The sequence below is a fragment of the Vanacampus margaritifer genome, chromosome 18, assembly GCF_051991255.1.
Source record: "Vanacampus margaritifer isolate UIUO_Vmar chromosome 18, RoL_Vmar_1.0, whole genome shotgun sequence".
NCBI classification, from domain to species: Eukaryota; Metazoa; Chordata; class Actinopteri; order Syngnathiformes; family Syngnathidae; genus Vanacampus; species Vanacampus margaritifer.
This window is the reverse complement of record NC_135449.1, coordinates 4282287-4302979: the sequence shown is the minus strand read 5'-3', so window position 1 is coordinate 4302979 and position 20693 is coordinate 4282287. Positions and strand designations below refer to the sequence as shown.

The following is a 20693-nucleotide window of genomic DNA, read 5'->3' as shown; positions in this document are numbered from 1 at the left end:
AAGGTAACTATTCACCTTCGCCATGCCTAGTTGTATGTAATTATATTAAATGTAAACATTAAACGCGGCTGATAATTTTAAGTCAAACAGGAAATGAACGGGGGATTTAATTTGAGGAGTCAGTGCACAAAAGCGTTAAATTCTGGGTTGGAATATAAAGAGGCTATTATGTGTGAAAAGTTTCAAGTCATCCGTTTTTAAAGGTGGTGAAGAAAGAAGTCTTGTGTTTTGTGCCATTTTTTCCCACCCACACAGAAACAAAGGGGCCAATGTGAGACATGTACACAACAGGCAGTGATTGATACTGTTGAAAGATTTTTATCAATAATGGAATATCTTATATGTCTCCTTAAAGAAAAGAAGGAAAAGAAATCTGGGATTATGTTGTACCTCTCTAGACAAGAATGCCATTATATTATTTTTTTTGGGGGGGGGGTTGCTTATTAAAATGTCTCGTGCGCTAAATTAATATTTAATGTATCTTATTACCATAGCAAAGCATGCAAGAAAAAGGGGTCATCATTTCAATGAGGCAGGTGCATTTGCTTAGCCTCGTGAATGAATAGTAGCCTCCTAAATAGCGTGTACAGCTTGGAAGCGCGCATAAATAATGACAATAAAAGCTGGAGCGGCTGATAAGAGAGACAAAACATGCGCATTTGTTTGGAGTACCCCCACCCCCCCCCCCCATTCTCCCCCTTCATCCTTGTCTTTGCTCTCCTCTCATGGGGTCCAACTTCTTTGTATGCAGCAGACTAATAAGAAGCAGACAACATTTTGAGGAGGGAGGCAGGAGAGAAAGCAAGAGAGAGAGAGAGAGAGAGGGGGGATGCTATTTAGCAGGGTGACATCAATCTGGGTCCTGTTTTCTGTGCCCATTTGGAGCCCTGCACGCTGGACGGGTGCCTCGGATCGAAAGCTTTGCACAAAAACAACGCTCATTGCAAAAAAGGGGAGGAAACCAATTTGGCCGATTGCAGCGAGAAGTTGTATGGTTGCAAGTCTCAATCGGGACAAGGCAGAATGGCATCCCCGTGCGGAAGAGTGAGAGGCTGGACGCTCGTGCTTTGGGTGGTCGCCGCCTGCTCGCTTCTAGCAACCGGACGGAGAGTGAAGCAGCCCCGATGCCCCGCCGGATGTACTTGCACCAAGGATAATGCCCTGTGTGAGAACGTCCGATCCGTGCCTCACACTTTCCCCTCAGACGTGCTCTCGTTGTAAGTGGCTGCTTTTTGTTTTGTTTGCTTCACGTGCTTGACGCTTGTGAATTTTTTTATTTCTTTTTTCAAATATTCTGCTCGTTTTCAGGTCTTTTGTCAAGTCTGGATTCAATGAAATCACAGGAGGAAGCTTTGTGCATACACCTGCCCTGCAACTACTGTGAGTCGACCTGTCTTCTTATTTTAAATAAGGTTTATGAATAATAAACATATATTTGATATTACAAAATGCATGCTTACAATAATCAATGCCTTACCCCATATAGACACCTGCTTTGATATTATGAAAATGCATGTTCACAAATATAAAAACCTTACCCCAAATAGACACCTGATGTATAAAAATGCTTCATTACAAAATGAACACCATACCCCAAATAGACACCTGATTCTATGTGTCTATCTATCTACAGTGTCATCCATCTATCCATGGTATGCATGTACTACTAAAAAAAACACACTTGTACCAAAGAATACAGTACATGCCTTACCCCCAAATTGATGGCTGCCATTGTGTGCAGTTGAGTATATCGACCATGCTATGTTTTAATTGAGTATTTAATATTATTTTGAACAAAGGAAAAAATAAATGCCTTACTCCAATTGTTGGTTGAGATTTTACAGTTGTGTTTCCATCAAACAAGAATGTATTTGTACAAATAATAAACGGCTTACTCCTAATAGAGACCCGATACTCTGGCTTTTGACAAATTTAAAGCGATAATATTTAGGAAAACGTCCACCCATTCAACTTTTGCATAACAATATTGAATGCATTCGTACAAATAAACATCGTACCCCTATAGAAAGCTTTCTGCGGCTGAGCCTATTTATCAATGCAGTTGTTTAGAGTGCTCTATAAATAAAGTTGAGATTCACTCTATGCATTTGTACTCAGTAATAATAAATAATAAACATTTACCTCAACACCCATTTATGTTCTGATTGTATTTTATAGCGCTGTATAAAAAATGCATTTCTATGAATAATAAATGCCCTTACCCTTAATAGACACTCTCTGCCGTTAACTCTGACCTTGAGCTACTTTCTGCCAACTTAAGATGATCGTGCTCAGCTTTGATACAGTTAGACATGTACTATTTTGACAATTAGTTACAATAACAATAAGTTTGGCCAAATATTAGAAATCCATCTCAATCTGCACGTATTACACTTACTGCAAAGAGTGTCAATCAAAACTGAATGTTAATGTGCACGCATGCTGTTTACTCAAAATGGTGTTCCACAGAAACATGTGTGAAGTTTGAGATCATTCATAAATAATGAGAAACACGTGGGAGCGCCGTGCCACTTTATTGCTCGCATACCCCAATACGCAAGCCGAATGATAACGTCACTGTTTTTCTCTCGCGCAACCAAATGAGTCATTGGCTCGAATCCCTTTTCTGTTTGTTTTGTCTTCACAGATTGTTCACGGCCAATTCCTTTGACCTCATTGATGATGACGCATTCGTCGGTCTGCCGCATCTCGAATATCTGTAGGCATTTCTTTTCTTTTCTTTTTTTAATATGACACTAATCGTGTTTTTGTATTGTAAAATAATCACATATTAACTTTTTTTTTTTTTTTTTTTTACAGATTCATTGAAAATAACCAGATTGCATCAATCTCCCCTTTTGCATTTCGAGGCCTCAAAACGTTGATTCATCTGTGAGTATTGTTTATCAATACACCAAATAATGAATTGCTAATCGCTCAGGATTAACCGTTGCACCACCATATTGTAATAAAAATTTTTTTTTTTTACAAAAACAGTCAAATACATTACATAAGTGACTTCCCTCTCAATTTTTCTTGCGCAAGGCTAGTTTGTTTATTTGATTCAGATAAAAAAAAAAAAAACAGTCAACCCAAATCAGAAAAAGCCATTTAATATAATACATGACAGCCAGTTTACATTTTGACACTATTGCATATCAGTTTCCTCAACTGCATGCTTGCCCGTGCAAAGATAGCGTAGCCTGCGTGTGACCTGCAGGTTGAAACTAAAAATAACCGTGCTGTAACTTTCAGCCAGGTGACCTATAATCTTTTTCTGAGGTTTCTCGCAATTCATTCCAAGAGGAGTATAATGTAATATAATAATCTGCACTTCCAAGTGAAGTGCAGATTATTGACTTGATATCAGCAGTTGAATGTGTGAAACGATGAGAAAAAAACACACATCTGCATCAAGGGGAACAGTAGAGACGTTAGAGAAGTACACAGTACATTTTGCAGAGTACGTTTTACTCTAAAAAGAGACTATTTGGTCCCACTCTAAACAGAGTAAAATTTACACTTGGAAGAGAGTAAAATATTAGCAAATGAATTTTAATGTGTACACGAGAATTGGCCTATCCCATGACAAAACATTTGTAGAGGGGTTTTTTTTCACTTAGAAATTCTAAGAAATTTTGCAAGTACATTTTATTAGTTTATTTATTTATTTTTGAACTCATTCACTGCCATTGACGGCTATAAACTATTTCGATTAGTTTAACATTTTTTTCCACTTTTGTTAAAAAGAGTATGAAAACCTAGATTTTATTTTATTGTACATTTAGAACAGATATAACATTTGTGATTAATTGTGAGTTAACTAGTGAAGTCATGCGATTAATTATGATTACAAATTGTAATCGCCTGACGCCCCAAATTTTTAATAATGTTTTCTCTTCTTTTTTTTTAATTCATTCACTGCCATTGACGGCTATAAACGTCAAAAATTCATTTAAACTATTTCTATTAGTTTAACATTTTTTTCCACTTTTGTTAACAAGAATATGAACTCCTAGAATTTTTTATTGTACATTTAGACAGATAAAAAATGTGTGATTAATTGTGAGTTATGCAATTAATTACAATTAAAAATGTTAATCGCCTGTCACGCCTAATTTTTAATCTTTTTTTTTAAATGAATTTATGGCAGTGAATGAGTTAAGTTACTCAAGGGTTGAGGAACGAACTGACGACCTTCAGCTTGGGAGCTACGCCACTCCTACGGTTTGCTACTATCCGAAAGGAGACCAAAAACATTCTCTCGTGCACAAAATAATTTGAGTAAAATTTACTTTGAATGCTTTACTCTCTTCCAAGTGTACATTTTACTCTGTTTAGAGTGTGACCAAAAAGTCTCTTTTTAGAGTAAAATGTGGGTCTGTGTAGGCGGAATCTGTGTTGCACTATTTAAAAAAAAAAAAACTTGTCTTGATATTCGACATTTTTATGATGTCCACAGTCCAAACAGGACGTGATGTTACACTGAGCAGTGTTGGCCCCAGCAGTGACTTCCTAGAAGACTACTCAAAGGTTGCCAGGCAACCAGCTTTATTAATGGTTTAAGAAGAACCAATTCCCTAAAAACACAAGAAATCTAGCACAACTTTTGGAGTAATTATGTCAGAGGCTATTTCGGTAACTGCAGCAAAAATGAACAGAAATCATCAGATTTCCATATGATGAATGCATTATTAAATTGGCCAAGCTGTCTAAAGCTTGCCCCCTTCTGCTGTCATCATGTGTTTAGAGAGTGCAGCCATGCAAAAATTCTCCACTCGGAACACCAAGTCCCAAATAAATAATGCAGCGCTCGTGAAATAAGATGACTTTTTTTGGGGGGTTTTAATGCGCCTCTCGTTCCGCTTTGGGGCTTCGGACCAAATGTCTCTTCAGTCCCAATTGTACACGATTCTGCTTTCTCCTGAAGGAGTCTGGCTTACAACAACCTTGAGACGCTGCCTAAAGATGTGTTCAAGGGGATGGATGCTTTGACGAAAGTGTGAGTATTCAATGTTTTGTCAGTTATGGTGGCTCTTAAAGGCACAGGAGTCACATGTCATTTTCACAATAATGGAGACTGCATTTTGCGGTTGGGGAGTTTATTTACTCAACCGAAAGACGTGCCGGGTCCTGTATTTGTTAATCACTCATATGTGACTACGTGAAGGGATCTGAGAGGCAACAACCTGTCATGCGATTGCAAACTCAAGTGGCTGGTAGAGTGGATGCACCGCACCAACGCCACACTGGACCAGATCTACTGCAGCGGGCCGCCCGTCCACCAGGGCAAGAAGATCAATGACCTGCTGCCGCACTCCTTTGACTGCATCACGTCCGGTATCAAAAGACACATTACATTTACCTACTGTGTATCAGGGCCCGACTTAAAAATACTGATTGCCGATTATTTAAAAATATATATAATGCATAAAATGAGCCCCTCCCCAATATATTTTCAATGGGTGTCACTTACGCTCAACCTTTCGCTATTAAGATTCTCTGCTTTGAATGACAAGTCCAAAGTATGACCTTATCAACAAATTATACAAGGTTGTTGTATAGATTTATGTGCTAATAATAAAACCATTCTTATTATTCATCATTCTTTAATATATTTTTTTATCTTGTGTTATTTGCGTGTGGATATTCATTATTTGAAGGAAAAACACTCCAGAAGTTGATGCTAAGTTCCTGTTAGCATTTGAATGGGATCCTCCCTTCACTCTTAGCACTAGCGCTAGGCTAGCGATGTTTTAAAAACGAAGCACGTTTTGTATTTAAATATACAGTGATGTCATTCTTAACATCAAGTGTTTAGTTTTACAGTTAACTCCAACTGTGGTATCATTAAACAGCTCAAAGGACGTTTAGGGACGACAAAATAACATACGCTACACACTTGCTAGTTGCTAATGCTACGCAAGCAAAATGGTACATTCAGGGTACTTTCACAGCATCGGAAACTTCTGCGGTTTTCTTCGATAATGTTTTAAGACGAGAATAATCGTCCGATTATAGTTGGCGACCGATTAAACTATATATGGATGCTAAAATCTATCATTCACTGCCATTGACGGCTAAAGACGTCAAAGATCCAATTTTACTGGACTGGCAGTAAATGAGTGGTTGTGATGTTGTCCTTTGCAGAATTTGCCGCCTATCAGTTGCTGAAGTTTGAGTCCATTTCCGTAGAGGCCTTCACCTTTGGTAAAGATCAGTATGTTGTCTTTGCGCAACCGTTTGCCGGCACATGCAGTTTCCTGGAATGGGATCATGTTGAGATGACCTTCAGAAGCTTTGACACCATTGAAAGTAAGTCGTGTTGTGTTGTGTTGCGTGAGCTCCACAAACTGCAAAGCAGTGTCTTAACAGTGAGGCCGTAACGGTTCTGCGACATTTCCAGGCACTTCCACTGTGGTCTGCAAGCCCATGGTGATCCGCAGCCACCTTTTTGTCATCGTGGCGCAGCTGTTTGGCGGCTCCCATATTTACAAACGGGACATTTCCGCCAACAAATTCATCAAGATCCAGGACATCGACATCCTGAAAATCCGTAAACCCAACGACATTGAGACCTTCGTGATCGACGGAGAGTCGTTCTTTGTCATTGCGGACAGCTCAAAGGTTGCGTGTCTTGGCCTATGTCATTCTCTCGCGTCCCATCATTTCTTGGGTAACTTCAAACCTTTGACTTCTTGTAGGCCGGCTCCACAACCATATACAAATGGAACGGCAACGGATTCTACTCTCACCAGTCCCTCCATCCGTGGTACCGAGATACAGACGTGGAATACTTGGAGGTCTCCAACAAACCCCACCTGATCTTGTCCAGCAGCTCCCAGAGGCCGGTGGTTTATCAGTGGAACCGGGGCCAGAAGAAGTTTGACCGCAGGACTGACTTACCAGAGATGGAGGACGTCTTATCCGTCCAACACTTCCGGGTCAAAAGTACGTACTTCCGCTTGACTTGTGCAATTTAGAGCAGGATTCACCAATCGGGGTCCGGAGTCCTGCAGGTTTTAGACGTTTAAGCCCACTAGCACACCTGATTCATATAATCAGCTCATCAACACGCCTGATAACAATCTTTAGTATCAGGTGTGTTGGTAGGCGGAAACATCTAAAACCTGCAGAACTACGGACCTCGAAGACCGCAATTGGTGAACCCTGATTTCGGGCATACGACTTTGTTACCTTGACTCCAATATAATTAGTTTAGAATTTAGAGCTACTCCAACAAGACCAAAACAGAGTCAAGTCTCAAGTAATTACCCAGACTTTTGAACCTTTGTCCTTTTCCAAAGGTGAGCTGTACATTTGCTTGACGAGATTTATCGGGGACTCCAAGGTGATGCGTTGGGACGGCGCCATGTTCAAGGAGATCCAGACATTTCCCTCCCGCGGATCTATGGTTTTCCAGCCCGTCTCCATTGGCAACTGGCAGTACGCCATCCTGGGTAGTGATTATTCTCTGACGCAGGTCTACCAGTGGGACACCAAGAGGGGCCAGTTTGTCCCGTCCCAGGAGCTGAGCATCCAGGCGCCGCGAGGCTTTTCTCTGGTATCCGTCGACGGGCGAGAGTTCCTGATTGCGTCCAGCTTTAAGGGGAAGTCTCAAATATACGAGCATCTCATGATCGATCTTAGCAATTAAATTTGCCGTACAGTTTTGGACTACCTTTCCTCAGTCGTTTATCTTGTCCGTTGTTTCAACTCTTTTAGAATGCCGGCAGTGCACATGCAATGTGGTTGATAGGGGGCGGGGGTGGGGGTAATACGGCGCAGATGAGAGGATAGGAAGTTGAGAATAGCAGATCATGCGAGCGTTAAGAATAGAACATGGCCTCGGGAGACTTGAGCTGTGGTCCAGAGGAATTGTGAAACAGACTAGAAAACTAGCAGACTTTGTTGAGTACCGATCAGGGGTGGCAAATCCAGGACCAGAAAGTAAAAATCCCTGCCACAGTTTGTGCTAGTTAGCTAGCTAGCTCCCATGGTGCTCGTTTACCTGCTAGGGAGCTAGCTAGCACCAGGGGCTAAATCCAAACTGTGGCAGGGTTTTTACTTTCTGGACCTGGATTTGCCACCTCTGAGTATCATACTTGGGAGAGGGTCAGGAGAGACTTTGGCGTACCGCACAAGACCTCAGCTCTTTGGCTTTTTAACATCCTCAACGGTGGTTCGCTGGTTTTTGTATGAGGGTTTTACAATCAAGAGGTTCTTGGGCCTTTCTGTGTTGGGTTTTCTCTGAGTACTCAGGGTTCCTCTCAAATTCCCAAAAACATGTACCGGTATGCTAGTTTGATTTAAGATAACTTGTATTAGTCTAACTTTAATTTGTCCATACTGTAATGGTTGTATTGTCTATGTGCCCTGTGATTGACCCGGGGTCTACCCGGCCTCAGCTGGGATAGACTCCAGGTCACCCATGACCCTGAGCAGAATGGACGGTACAGAAAATGGTCGGTCTACAAGAATGGACAACGTAAGAGCTACTAGCTTTAGCATACTTCATTCACTGTCGCTTGATTGTGAGCGTGACTCAGCAAAAATTGAGCATAAACAAAAACATGCTCCGTAGTGCGAATCACATTCATTTTTGCGCTGCGCCCATCTGCTGTCACCGCTCGCCACTTACAGAGCCCGGAATAAAGAATCCACTCAGCTCTTCTCCATGGCTTACGCAAGACTCTATGCATGATGCAGACACTCACAGTGTTGCTTTTCGGATGAATGACTCGCTAGAAGCGTCCCACTGTGTCACCCGCCTCTCTCCCTTTCACTGCACTCTTGCCCCTTTTTCGCCCTCATTGACAAAAGCATTGTTTGTATGTACAGTACCTGTACCTGTGCTTTCACACAGTCCTCTTATTGGGGAATCACAATGGAATTCTGAAAACAACAAAACTTTAACTGGCAACAATTTGCCAAATATGATTTGTACTCCTTTTTTTTTTATATAATACTGTATAAAGTAATTTATAATTGATACAGCTTTTGTAGGTAGAAATGACCACACTCAGTGTTTTATTTTTTAAATAGAATTTGTGTTCATGTTTGTGTCACTTGTAGAAGCAGTTTAATGTGGAATATTAAAACAATAGAAAATTCTGATTTTTCTTGCTGTTATTAATTCTCATTTAAGAGGTATCAATTCAATTACCGATAAAAATACACAAATAGGAACTTTTTTTTACTTATGCTTTTGAGTATGGTGTATATTTCTACATTTATGTACAGGCTTCTTGTTACTTTTTTCAACTTCAACCTTCATAGATGATAAGCAAGAGGGCGGGCAACGTCAACCATGCTTGTGATCGTGACTAAATGATTGATTTGGCGGAAAAACGGGGACAGCAGCAACATTAAGGAAGGTGAACCAAGGACGATGACGACAAAATGTACACAAAGCCAGATAGCATAATTGAGGGTGTGGCACAAAGAATGGCTCGCAGGTAAGGTGTTATCTTTTCTGTTGTTATCATGACTAATTTTGCATTTTTTTTTTTTTAGTTCGTTCAGTGTTGTCAGCTTTTTTGATAGCATCAAAGCTGATCCACTGTAAGCAAAGCAAGAAAATTATTTTTGGAGTTTAAGATCATTTCTAATGTTTTACTTGGGTACAGATGTATACTGTTTGGGTTAACTTTGACCCACTTTGATATTTGATGACCAAAACCAACTGAAATGTAATGAGTTTTTCTAAGGTGACTGTAATGTAACTGTGAATGTAACTCTTCCAGGGATATGTGACCTGACTGAGTCTACCAAAATGAATAGCATTTAAGGTAACTATATTTGTCACCTCTGATTGAAGGGATATAAGTGTCACCTGACAAAAAAAAACAAACGTTTAGTTGGTCGCTTGACGGGTCTTAATGACGTAATACACGTCAGCTGATAGGTGCAAACAGTGGGCGTGAACGTTTAATGTTTTGGTTGTCCATCAAGGTGGGGGGACGGGAGGCTTCAGTTCTTCTGCCCCCTGTGGCTAAAGTAATCACTGCAAGCGAGTTGGCGTCCGGGCCAAACCAAGGTTAGTTATTAACTTAGCCTTTCCAGTCACTTCTGGGGAACCAAGAGCCGGGCAGTCGCCGTGTCGAGGCATGCTGCCGCCCGGTCCTCACATCTTACCATGGCTGACCGCGACCACTGCCCACCGGAGAGCGCTTTAGCCGCGCCAGAACACGTCACGGTGGTGTTCCACAAAGTTGCCAGTCATGGCGAAAACAGCGGCAGCGACGACGGCCGCTGGTGCGGCGACCACGAGCCGTCAAAGGAGAGGACTCGCTTGCGCCTGTGGCAGGACCACGACGGGGATGCTGAGGAGGAGGAGACGACCGACTCCAAGTTGCCGGAGGGCGGCGAGTTGGAAACGCTATGCCCGCCGGCGTCGTGCGTCAGCAGGAAGGCAGCATCCGCCGGCCAGAGCGCGAGCCAAGGTTGACATGATTTCGAATTCCAATCCGCGTGTGCCCGCTCTTGCCGCTTTCGGTTTGGAACGTTAAGAACCGTTATGATACGGAATAAATGGCTTCCTGTAAAACATTTATTGATTTGCTATTGCGTGACGTCACGCATAAACGATAACGGTGCTAATGTCACGTGACGGCTGTTAGCTAACCACTGTACAGTATAGGAAATGTAAGAGTCGTTTGGCGTCACGTATTCTCGCCTAAATTGAAATGTTTTGGAAGATAATAGTGGACCTCACAGCCACACAGTGATGACGTTACGAGGCTAATACTTAAAAGAACAAATATAATTCTGCTCAACATCGTCTACGAATCAACGTATACGTCGTTACGTCATCATTTTAGCTGGTTAGGCTAGCTGACCATTTTGCATAATTTAATCACATTTTTTTATTACATTGGTAAGACTTATTTGTAACCTATATACATTGTGAAATGTTTTTAGGTGGCTTAAAAAAGCCTGAATATAGACACCAGGGATACAATTCAGTTTGATTGGCTGTCTAAATATAATAACAAACATGAAAATACATTATTGGATTTGAATTTCAGGTTTGGCCTTTTTGTGAAGTTTCTATGTTCTCCCTGTGCTTGCTTGGGTTTGCTCCTGGTGCTCTTATATTCCTCCTATTTTCTAAAAACATTCACGTTAGTATGCATTTGATGGTAATTTGTTCATATATGCCAGGCCTCGTCAATCAACTCGAGTCGGCTCACCTGTGACTTGAGGACAAGCGCTAAAAAGAAAAGAAAAGTGACCTGATTTGCCGATTCTCAGTTTCAAGCTGGGAAAATGTGAAAGGTTAGAAAGTGACAATAACGTTTGCAATGAATAAGAAAGTATTGAAGTTCTTTTTGGAACCGTTCAAGGAAATTGGATACTACTAACGGCATTGTACCTTGTAATCCCGACCACTTTGATTTACCTGAACAATTGGGCCTTTTCTTGAATAAAGGTTAGAATAAGTTATTTGATATACGGGATTGAAAATAGACTTCACACTGTGTGCGATCACAAAGACAGCGGAAATATAATCTTGACAGTCAGCATGTGCAGTGCACCGGCGGCAAGGTTGTCTTGAAATGTTTTTCCAATTTGCTAGCGTACCCTTGAAACATTTTGTTCTGTAATATTTACCCTTACCTTTCATTGTTTCCGTTCCACAGGGAAACCAAAGAGATGTCCCGGTCTCGGTTTGTTCTATGCCTTCCTCTCCTCAGTCTTCTTTTCCATCATCGCCCTCATGGTGAAGACCATCCAGGGAGTGCACGCCATCGAGATCAGCGGCATTCGCTGCTTCTTCCAGATGCTTTTCATCGCACCTTTACTTATTTACCACAAGTAAGCGTGATTGGAATGAAAGAACCTTGAATCACCATTGCGAGATGAAAGTGTTAGTCATGTACGAGAAGGGGGGGATATAGAATGGCATTTCTGTGTATATGAGGCGATACATATACATAATACTCTATTCCCCCTAACATTTATATTTGTGCTATAATATAAAACATTTAATGCATTTTTAAATGTTAATTTATTTTTTGACATTTAACAAAAGTAGTGGATTTACCTCACAATATTTAATTGTTTGTAGTGCTGCTTGATGATGTAAAAATTAATAATCACGATCATTTTGGTAATAATTTAATCCAGATTATTCAAACGATTATTTTTTGGTACAAGAAAATGTTTAAACATTTAAAAAATATATCAAGAAAAATAACATTATTTGAAGCACTATAATTATATAAGTTGAAGTTCCTTTTTGACCAGACAATATATATTAAATCAGTCATTTTAAAATTAAAAAAAAGGTGAGAATGTATACATTTAATTAATTCAAAATAAGTATTAATAATTTTTTATTTTTGTTTACGATTATGCCGCTTTTGTAATTGTGGGGTTTAATAATTGAAATTGTAATTGAATTTCGATTAATTGCACAGCCCTAATTGTTTGCATTTGAATTGATTTTCAATATATTATTGAAAAGGAAAATTAAATATGAATAGATAATTCATGTTGGTAACATGAAGAGGAGCATCACTACAGTAAGCAAATCAAAAAAATCAATACTTTTCAAATTAGTGATGTTTTTTTTAAATTACTTTTAAATAATCACAATTGTAACTGATTTACGCTTCCTGAAATGTTTTTTTTTTTTTTTTTACAAAGAGATTTAAAATAGATGAAGACTCACCAGCGTGTCCTTCCATCTATGTTTTTGTTTTTTTTTTCTCAACAAAATTACATCCGGACCACATTTCAGCCCACGCATCCATTTTTGTGTCATCTCGTGATTTACGACCTTCACCGTCACAGTCTGGCCAGCCATCCATCCCGCCACCCCACCGCCATCCATTTTGTTTTCCATTCATCCGTCACCCTTCATATCTGTGCTCCCGCAGGATAGGCTTCCTGGGCCCCCGCAATAAACGTCTGTATCTGATGCTGCGGGGCTTCCTGGGCTCCAACGCCATGATCCTGCTCTTCTACGCCGTGCAGCAGATGCCGCTGGCCGACGCCACCGTCATCATGTTCAGGTGAGACGAAACACTGGGACACGCTGAATTTGGCCGATTACGTGAACCTGTTTTTTTTGTATTTTTGAACAGTAATCCGGTCTTCACCTCGCTGCTGGCCTGGGTGTTCTTGAAGGAGAAGTGCACAATCTGGGACTGCGTCTTCACCGTCTTCACCTTGAGCGGGGTCGTCCTCATCGCCCGGCCGCCGTTTATCTTCGGGGAACATATCCAGGGCATCGAGGGAAACTACACAAAGCACATCAAGGGGACCATCGCTGCGTTTGCAGGTGATTTGAACGGATAACAGTTACGGCTATAGACGTCAAAAATTCATCTGAACTATTTCTATTAGTTTAATATTTTTCTTACTTTTAACAAGAGTATGAAAACCTAAAACATTTTTATTGTACATTTAGAACAGATATAAAGTTTGTGATTAATCGTGAGTTAACTAGCGAAGTCATACGATTAATTACAATTCCAAATTTTAATCGCCTGACACCCCAAAAAAAAATTTTTTTTAATTATTATTCATTCACTGCTATTGACTGCTATAAACGTCAAAAATTCATTTGAACTGTTTCTATTAGTTTAACATTTTTTCCACTTTTGTTAACAAGAGTATGAAAACCTAGAATTTTTTATTGTACATTTAGAACAGATATCAAATTTGTGATTAATCGAGTTAACTAGTGAAGTCATGCGATTAATTACAATAAAAAATAAATACATTTAAATCCGTTTTTTTTATTTACGTGAAAAAAATCTAGTATTAAAATGCAAAATTTAAGGTAAAATTTATTTTTAATTTGAAATGTTATTGCAATTTAATTTAGACTTTATTTTTGCATTAAATTATATTGTTACTAATATTAGTAACAATTTAAGTCAGTTCACTTTGAATTTAAGTTAAAAATGTTCTGTTATTTAAAAAAAATAATTTGGAATTTATTTTGAATTTAAAATATTACTATAATTTAGTTTGCATTAAATTAAATTATTATTAATATAGTAAATACGACATAGTTTATTTGCATACAGATTAATTTATCGCTTGTGTTTGTTAAAAAATACAGGGGGAAGAGGACCTTTAAAAAAAAATAATAATCGCTTGGATCACAATCGCAACAATCAGTAAAAATAATGACCATTTGAAAATCGTTCCGCTCTAGATTTCTTCTGTACTTTTCCATAGGAGCGATCGGGGCCGCATGTACCATGGTCGTCCTGCGCAAGCTCGGAAAGAGCGTCCACTACTACCTCTCGGTGTGGTATTACGCCGTCATCGGTTTCCTGGAGTGCGTCATCGCCGTCAGCGTGCTCGGCGAATGGACGATCCCCTCGTGCGGCCAAGACCGCTGGATGCTGATGCTGATCGCCGTCCTGGGCATCGCCGGCCAAACCTTCCTGACCAAAGCCCTGCAGCGGGAGAAGGCCGGCCCCGTGGCCCTGACCCGGACGGTGGACGTGGTGCTGGCCTTCTTCTTCCAGTTCGTCTTCTTGGGCCAAGCGCCCAGCTGGTGGAGCCTCGGGGGGGCGCTGTTCATCGTGCTGAGCACCAGCGGCGTGGCCTTGAGGAAGTGGTACAGCAACTCGCGCAAGAGCTGAAAGCAAGTAGCCTAGCGATCATCGCTATTTATTGATTGTTTGCAGTTTAACTGTTACTGGTTTCTTCTGTTCTTGTTATGAACATCGAACCTGCGAGGAGGTTTGCAGTGAAAAAACAGAAATGGAACTTATTGCCACACACACACACACAAATAGGGAAGGTTCTAACTGCTCGGAACAACTCAATGACTTTAATTTAAAAGCAATCAATTCAATTCACCATAAATTTATTAGGTCAGCGTGAAAAAAAAAAACAACTTCCGGTTTACACGCCATTATGTCTCAGGCGTCGTCAAAAGGTCAGTTTTACTTTTAGTTTTATGACACAATGGTTAAATTAAATGTCATTTAAAACATTGTCGAGCTTTATGGGGGCAACAGTTACGAGGCCATGACAAATGTTTTTTTTTTTTTTTTTGAAATGACAAAACCCTGGAAGTCAAACAGATTTCATTTTCTTGACATTTCTGATTTATTTTTATTTTTTTTTACTGTCGTGCACTAGTGAAGAAGACGGCCACCGCTGGCTAACCTTGCATTACACTTCCTGTTTTGTCTCTGTTCTTAAGTGCGATGCAAAAATTGTGGTGGAAGTGTGAGCATCACCTAAGGACAGCCTTAGCTCGTCAACCCCCCCCCCCCCTTTTTTTTTTTTCTCAATGCGAGCCTAAATGAAGTAACCAAAGCCAGCATTAGGACCATTCCACTGTGTCCGAAAAACTAATCGATGATAAAATGTCTTAAAAAGACTGTCTTGATGCTGAGCGTTGACTTAACCCAGCATGTTGTTGATGCACACCAGCAGTTTTATAGCACTTAAACTAAGGATGGGTGACGGTGTTGAGTTTTTAAGTGCACTCCATTATGTTTCAATCAATTTCGCCCAATCACAATTTGACATCCATCTCGATACATTTAACATTTTTTTTTTTTTCTCAGCTAGTATGAAGTTTTCTGTTTATTACATTTCTTGGTTTAAATGAAGTAGGATTCTCTCAGGGATCACTTAGAATGGATTTCCTCTACCCAAAGATGATTTAATGTGAAAAAGAATATACTGTAAATTAAAAATTATTTGAACTCAACATGTGCCTTGTCTGAAAGAGGCAGCTCTAGGTAAAAAGTATTGGGGCACATGACCTTAGCAAGGGGTCTAGCCCAAACACTGAATGATTAGTTAAGAGGGTGCACCAATACTTTTAGTCTTATTTGCTCACTGAACGTTTGTAAAACATCCTTGGAAGAAATGTTGTCGAATGAAATGCTTTAATAGATAAAAGTGGTGCCTTGAGATACAAGTTTAATTTTTCTTTTGCCGCTAGCCTGTCTCGGTGTTTAACATTGGGTGTTAGCATTAAGCTAGCGGACTTTTTTAGCATCATGCGTTAGCATTGAGCTAGCGGACGTAGCATCGTGCGTTAGCATTGAGCTAGCGGACTTTTTTAGCATCGTGCGTTAGCATTGAGCTAGCGGACGTAGCATCGTGCGTTAGCATTGAGCTAGCGGACTTTTTTAGCATCGTGCGTTAGCATTGAGCTAGCGGACGTAGCATCGTGCGTTAGCATTAAGCTAGCGGACTTAGCATCGTGCATTAACATTAAGCTAGCGGACTTTGAAGGAATTGTTTGATGACTATATTAACTCATTCACTGCCATTGACGGCTATAGAAGTCAAAAATTACTTTGAACTATTTCTATTGGTTTAACTTTTTTTTCTCCCATTTTTGTTTGTATGAAAACCTAGAATTTTTTAATTGTACATTTGGAACAGATATAAAATTTGTGCTTGATCGTGAGTTAACTAGTGAAGTCATGCGATTAATTATGATTAAAACAATTTTTAAGAATCTTTTATTTGTATTTTTTTTTTTTAAGTAATAAAAAAATATTAAAAAATAAATGTACTGTTAAAAGAAAAGAAGAAAAGATTATCAAAAATTAGGGGCGTCAGGCGATTAAATTTTTTCGTAATTAATCGCATGACTTCACTAGTTAACTCACGATTAATCACAAATTTTATATCTGTTCTAAATGTACAATAATTTTTTTCTAGGTTTTCTTACTTTTGTTAACAAAAAAGGGGGAGGAAAGTTAAACTAATGGAAATAGTTCCAATGAATTTTTGACATCTATAGCCGTCAATGGCAGTGAATGAGTTAAGTGTAATCTTTGCGTGTTCAAAATAATTGTATCCGAGATCTGATGAACAAGGTTCCTTGCAAGGATTTATTTAAAAGCTTCCAAAGACACCGTTAGGACACCACATCTGAATGCAATGTGATGACCCCAAGTGTGTGTCAATTTACAGAACATCGACTCATTTATACTCAAAAGATAAAAGGTTCCTCTTCCCCTCCTAAGTTGATGAAAGGACAGACATGTCAACTCCAGGTTTAACAAAGGTGTAATGTTATTAGCAAGCAGATATTTACATACAGTTCCCCTTCTTGACTGGGGGGAACAAATGCAGTCAGGATCTTACCCCAGACTTTTAGTCTCTAAGGACAAAAGGCGCTTATAACATCATGCACATTCCTATCTTTAATAGCTATGAGGGTGAGAGGATAAAATAAAGTTCACAAAATCATTATTCCACTGTATTATTTTAAACACTCATGATTATATCACATCTATATGTCTATAAGTTAATTCAAAAACAGTAAAACCACAAATTGAAACTATTAAATGTCTTCATGTGTTAGCATTAAGCTAGCGGACTTTTTTAGCATCGTGCGTTAGCATTAAGCTAGCAGACTTAGCATCGTGCGTTAGCATTAAGCTAGCGGACTTAGCATCGTGCGTTAGCATTAAGCTAGTGGACTTTAGCAAGGCAAAGTAGTTTTGGTTAAAAACAACGTGTAATGGTAATTCTATTTATTAAATGTTTTAGTTAGACAATAAACTTGAACTGGGCGTGGCATTGAACATCAGGAAGTCTTTCTTTTTTATTCTAAGAAGAATTTGGTCTCTCGCTGTGAAGCAAACGACGGCTCGTATCTCAATGCACCGCGTTGCAATAATAAAAATGAACATTTAGATGTGAAATCAGCATCTTCAGACATTCGTCCTTCCTATTCATGGTGAGTGCCGCATACTGTACGTCACTTAAATGACAATTATGTACTGTACTCTTGATGTGTGTTCTCTTCCTCAAGAAGTCCAAAGTGAATGTACTAATCCAACATGAATATTTCGACGTCCTTGTAAAACAGGGACGTCACGCAAACTTGAGAAAAGCCTCTTTAGAGAAAACGTGACATGGGTTCACAACATTTGATTTATTTATACGCAGTTCAATGTAAATTATGGCTTATGTTGAAATGAAAGTGTTAGTTTTCAACAAAATATGTACAATAAAAAAAAAAAAAAGAATGTTGCCCTATGGATATATATATTTTTTTTTCTACGTGCTTGCTTGATTAAAAAAAAAAATCGATTTTGGAGTACTTCTGCTGACTTGATCCAACTATAAGTAAATGATTACCTTTGTTTCAGGGCTGTTAACGACATTCTGTACATTTCTGCATACATATGGATTCTATTTAGTCCGACATGGCTCAGTAATAAAATCCCAATCGATGACTTCATTCATTTATACCTCATGTGTGACTGGTTTGGTTTTACAATCTCTCCTGTTAAAAAAAAAAACATTCCCAAACACTGAACCCTCCAAAAGATCACAAGGGGTAAAAAAAAATAAACCACCGAGTCAGGTGAGAGAGGCAATCCCTGCGGGGTATCGCCGCAGGGATGGATTGTTGTCATTGTGTACGTGTGTGTGCACTTTGTACAGTACATTCCATGCAGTGTTGCAAAATACTTTTAATCTGATTAAACTGATATTATTTAGGTTCGGATAAATAGAACACCCGATCTCTTAAAGTGACGGGATTTAGCTGATTTTCTTAAAAATAAAATAAGTCTTAAATCTAATTTGCTTTTTATCCTAAGGATTGTTTAAAAAAAAAAAAAAACTCATGTGAACCACCTGAATGTAATTAACTATTTCTGACACTAGAGGGCGGAATCCACAAATCTGTGCTAGCAAGCAGCATCACTTGCCTGCCTACTAGCATAAGTTTGTTTTTTAAATTAATGTACAAATGATAAAATTACATCTTTAGACTTAATCACTAGCCAGTTTTATGAAAGCCATCGATTTTCAATATTTTTCTAAAGGGCTAATTTTCCTTTCCAGCTTTTTTTTTTTTTTTTTAATACAATCATTAAAGTCAGTGAGGTAATTTTTGGCGTATAGTAAAGAAGACATAAAGAGAAAAAATATCTGCCTGTTTGGTCCAAAAAGTGGGGGAATCCCAAAGAATTTATGCACACTCGGTGGGGAGGAATGTTGGCGGATATTTTTTTTTTTTTTAAGGGGGGATTACACATTCCTACAGGATGGCATCATGCTTCCCATCAATGCGAAGGGGAGGGAAAAGAATCCCTAACTTTTCCAAGTTGAATTAGGCGCCTTTATTGGACGTGAAGTTGAAAGGACTCCTAAAGCAACATATGGGCAGTCAGTTCAGGAAAAAAAAAAATCATACAAATGCATTTTAGTCATCAAAGCTACATGCAAACATGCCGGAGAGTGATTGTAAGAAAGCACACAAGTGACAAGGTCAGTATACAGTAGCGTAATTTAATTGCCACCTAATATACAGGACAAATGTGAGCTGTAAATTGCATTTGCAAGACATTCCAAACGGGTGACACACACAATCAGACACAGAGCAGACTCACTTATTGTCTTTCTGTCCCCAGCTCAGTAACGATGGAAATGCTGCATTCAAGTACAGTCGGATGTTTTAGGATCCGTTTCAAGATTGCAAATGTAAAAGTATTTTACTTAATTTCATTTTTATTTATACAGCGTTTTTTTTTTAAACAGCAGCATAGAATGTTTAACCTTTGCAGAACCACCATCTTCTGATGTAAGAGGAAATATCTTAGTATATTTATTGATATTTAATTTGAATTCAATTTACGTAATAACTACTTATGAAATGTATTAATTTATTTGCGTTGTTTTGTTTTACCTGTCTTTATTACATGACAGATTTTTGTTTTTACCGTACAGCACTTTGTATGTCGCGATAGTTGTTTTAAAGTGATTTATAAATAAAATTGAACTGAATTGTGTATACCCTCGCTATTCGCGGGGGAACTCCGCATATAATTGATGATCATTATAGACGCCCTCAACTCCAAATATAACCGCCAGTAAGCGTCTTTCACAAAAACAGGAGTTGAAAGGCATACAAACCAAATGTTCAAATAAATATATATTTTAAAAAATTAACAAAAAACAAAACAAAAACATGGGTGAATCCTCAGGTGCCGCACAGCGCGTATACGGGGGTCCACTGGATCACTGGATGAATGGAGGCGCCTTTAGGGACCGCATAAAATATGACAAGAAAAAACTCGCATGAAAATTATATAATAATACGCGTAACAGAAGAATTACAGCGTTCAGTTTTTAAAAAAATGTATAGACTCGTATAGCATGTCAACAAAACGCAACCTAAACGCTGTCAAATATTCACGAAGACACCTCGGCATTTCTGAAACACAGACTCTCGAGGTGTCCCTGAAGGCATCAGCGAAAGCGAGCGTTTTTGCATGGTGCAACTACTGAACTCAAGCTGTTCAATCAACTGTCGGCCACGGACGGAGAACCTCCTCGTTCACTTCACCTGACCTCAACTTGCTGGATATAACTTCACACGTCGGTAGGTTTGAGCTTCGACGTTCTTAAACTATCAGCGGACACCTTTTGACACTTTTCGGGAGCCTGGTTTGTTTGTTGAAAAGCGCTTTATTAACGCCAGTTTTGACGTGTGGCTACGTCACGTTTGTTTGTTGACGTCAACACGTTAGCTCAAGTTTGATAAGATTTCAATTTTTCTATCAACTTGAAATGTCACGAAGGGAAATGTGCTTTTAGCTCTAATTCGGTTGTGTTTGTGTTCATTCATCACGTGACGTTACCTTTGACCCTTGAGTTAGTTTTTTTTAATGATATGGCAAACTAAGTAAAAGTCTATGGATTTAAAGATGGATGCCATTTTGTTG

General features: G+C 39.1%; 3 protein-coding genes across 6 annotated transcripts in view; all 3 read left to right on the top strand.

Moving 5' to 3' along the window:
- Nucleotides 1–702: 702 nt before the first annotated feature.
- On the top strand, nt 703–9117 carry lgi1b (leucine-rich, glioma inactivated 1b). The gene is made up of 10 exons (XM_077551612.1): nt 703–1217; nt 1309–1380; nt 2648–2719; nt 2821–2892; nt 4931–5002; nt 5171–5340; nt 6151–6315; nt 6407–6627; nt 6705–6951; nt 7308–9117. Exons 1-10 carry the CDS (start codon nt 1024–1026, stop codon nt 7655–7657), a joined length of 1635 nt encoding a protein of 544 aa, XP_077407738.1. The 5' UTR covers nt 703–1023; the 3' UTR covers nt 7658–9117.
- A 147-nt stretch (nt 9118–9264) lies between these two features.
- On the top strand, nt 9265–18207 carry slc35g1 (solute carrier family 35 member G1). The gene is made up of 5 exons (XM_077551613.1): nt 9265–10445; nt 11646–11820; nt 12888–13022; nt 13095–13291; nt 14200–18207. Exons 1-5 carry the CDS (start codon nt 10139–10141, stop codon nt 14610–14612), a joined length of 1227 nt encoding a protein of 408 aa, XP_077407739.1. The 5' UTR covers nt 9265–10138; the 3' UTR covers nt 14613–18207.
- A 2044-nt stretch (nt 18208–20251) lies between these two features.
- plce1 (phospholipase C, epsilon 1) overlaps nt 20252–20693 on the top strand; it is a 62034-nt gene continuing 61592 nt past the window's right edge. For all 4 annotated transcript variants that reach the window (XM_077550267.1, XM_077550266.1, XM_077550265.1 and 1 more), the window contains exon 1: nt 20252–20350. The gene's annotated coding sequence lies outside the window, so the exon portion shown is untranslated. The remainder of the gene's footprint in view (nt 20351–20693) is intronic.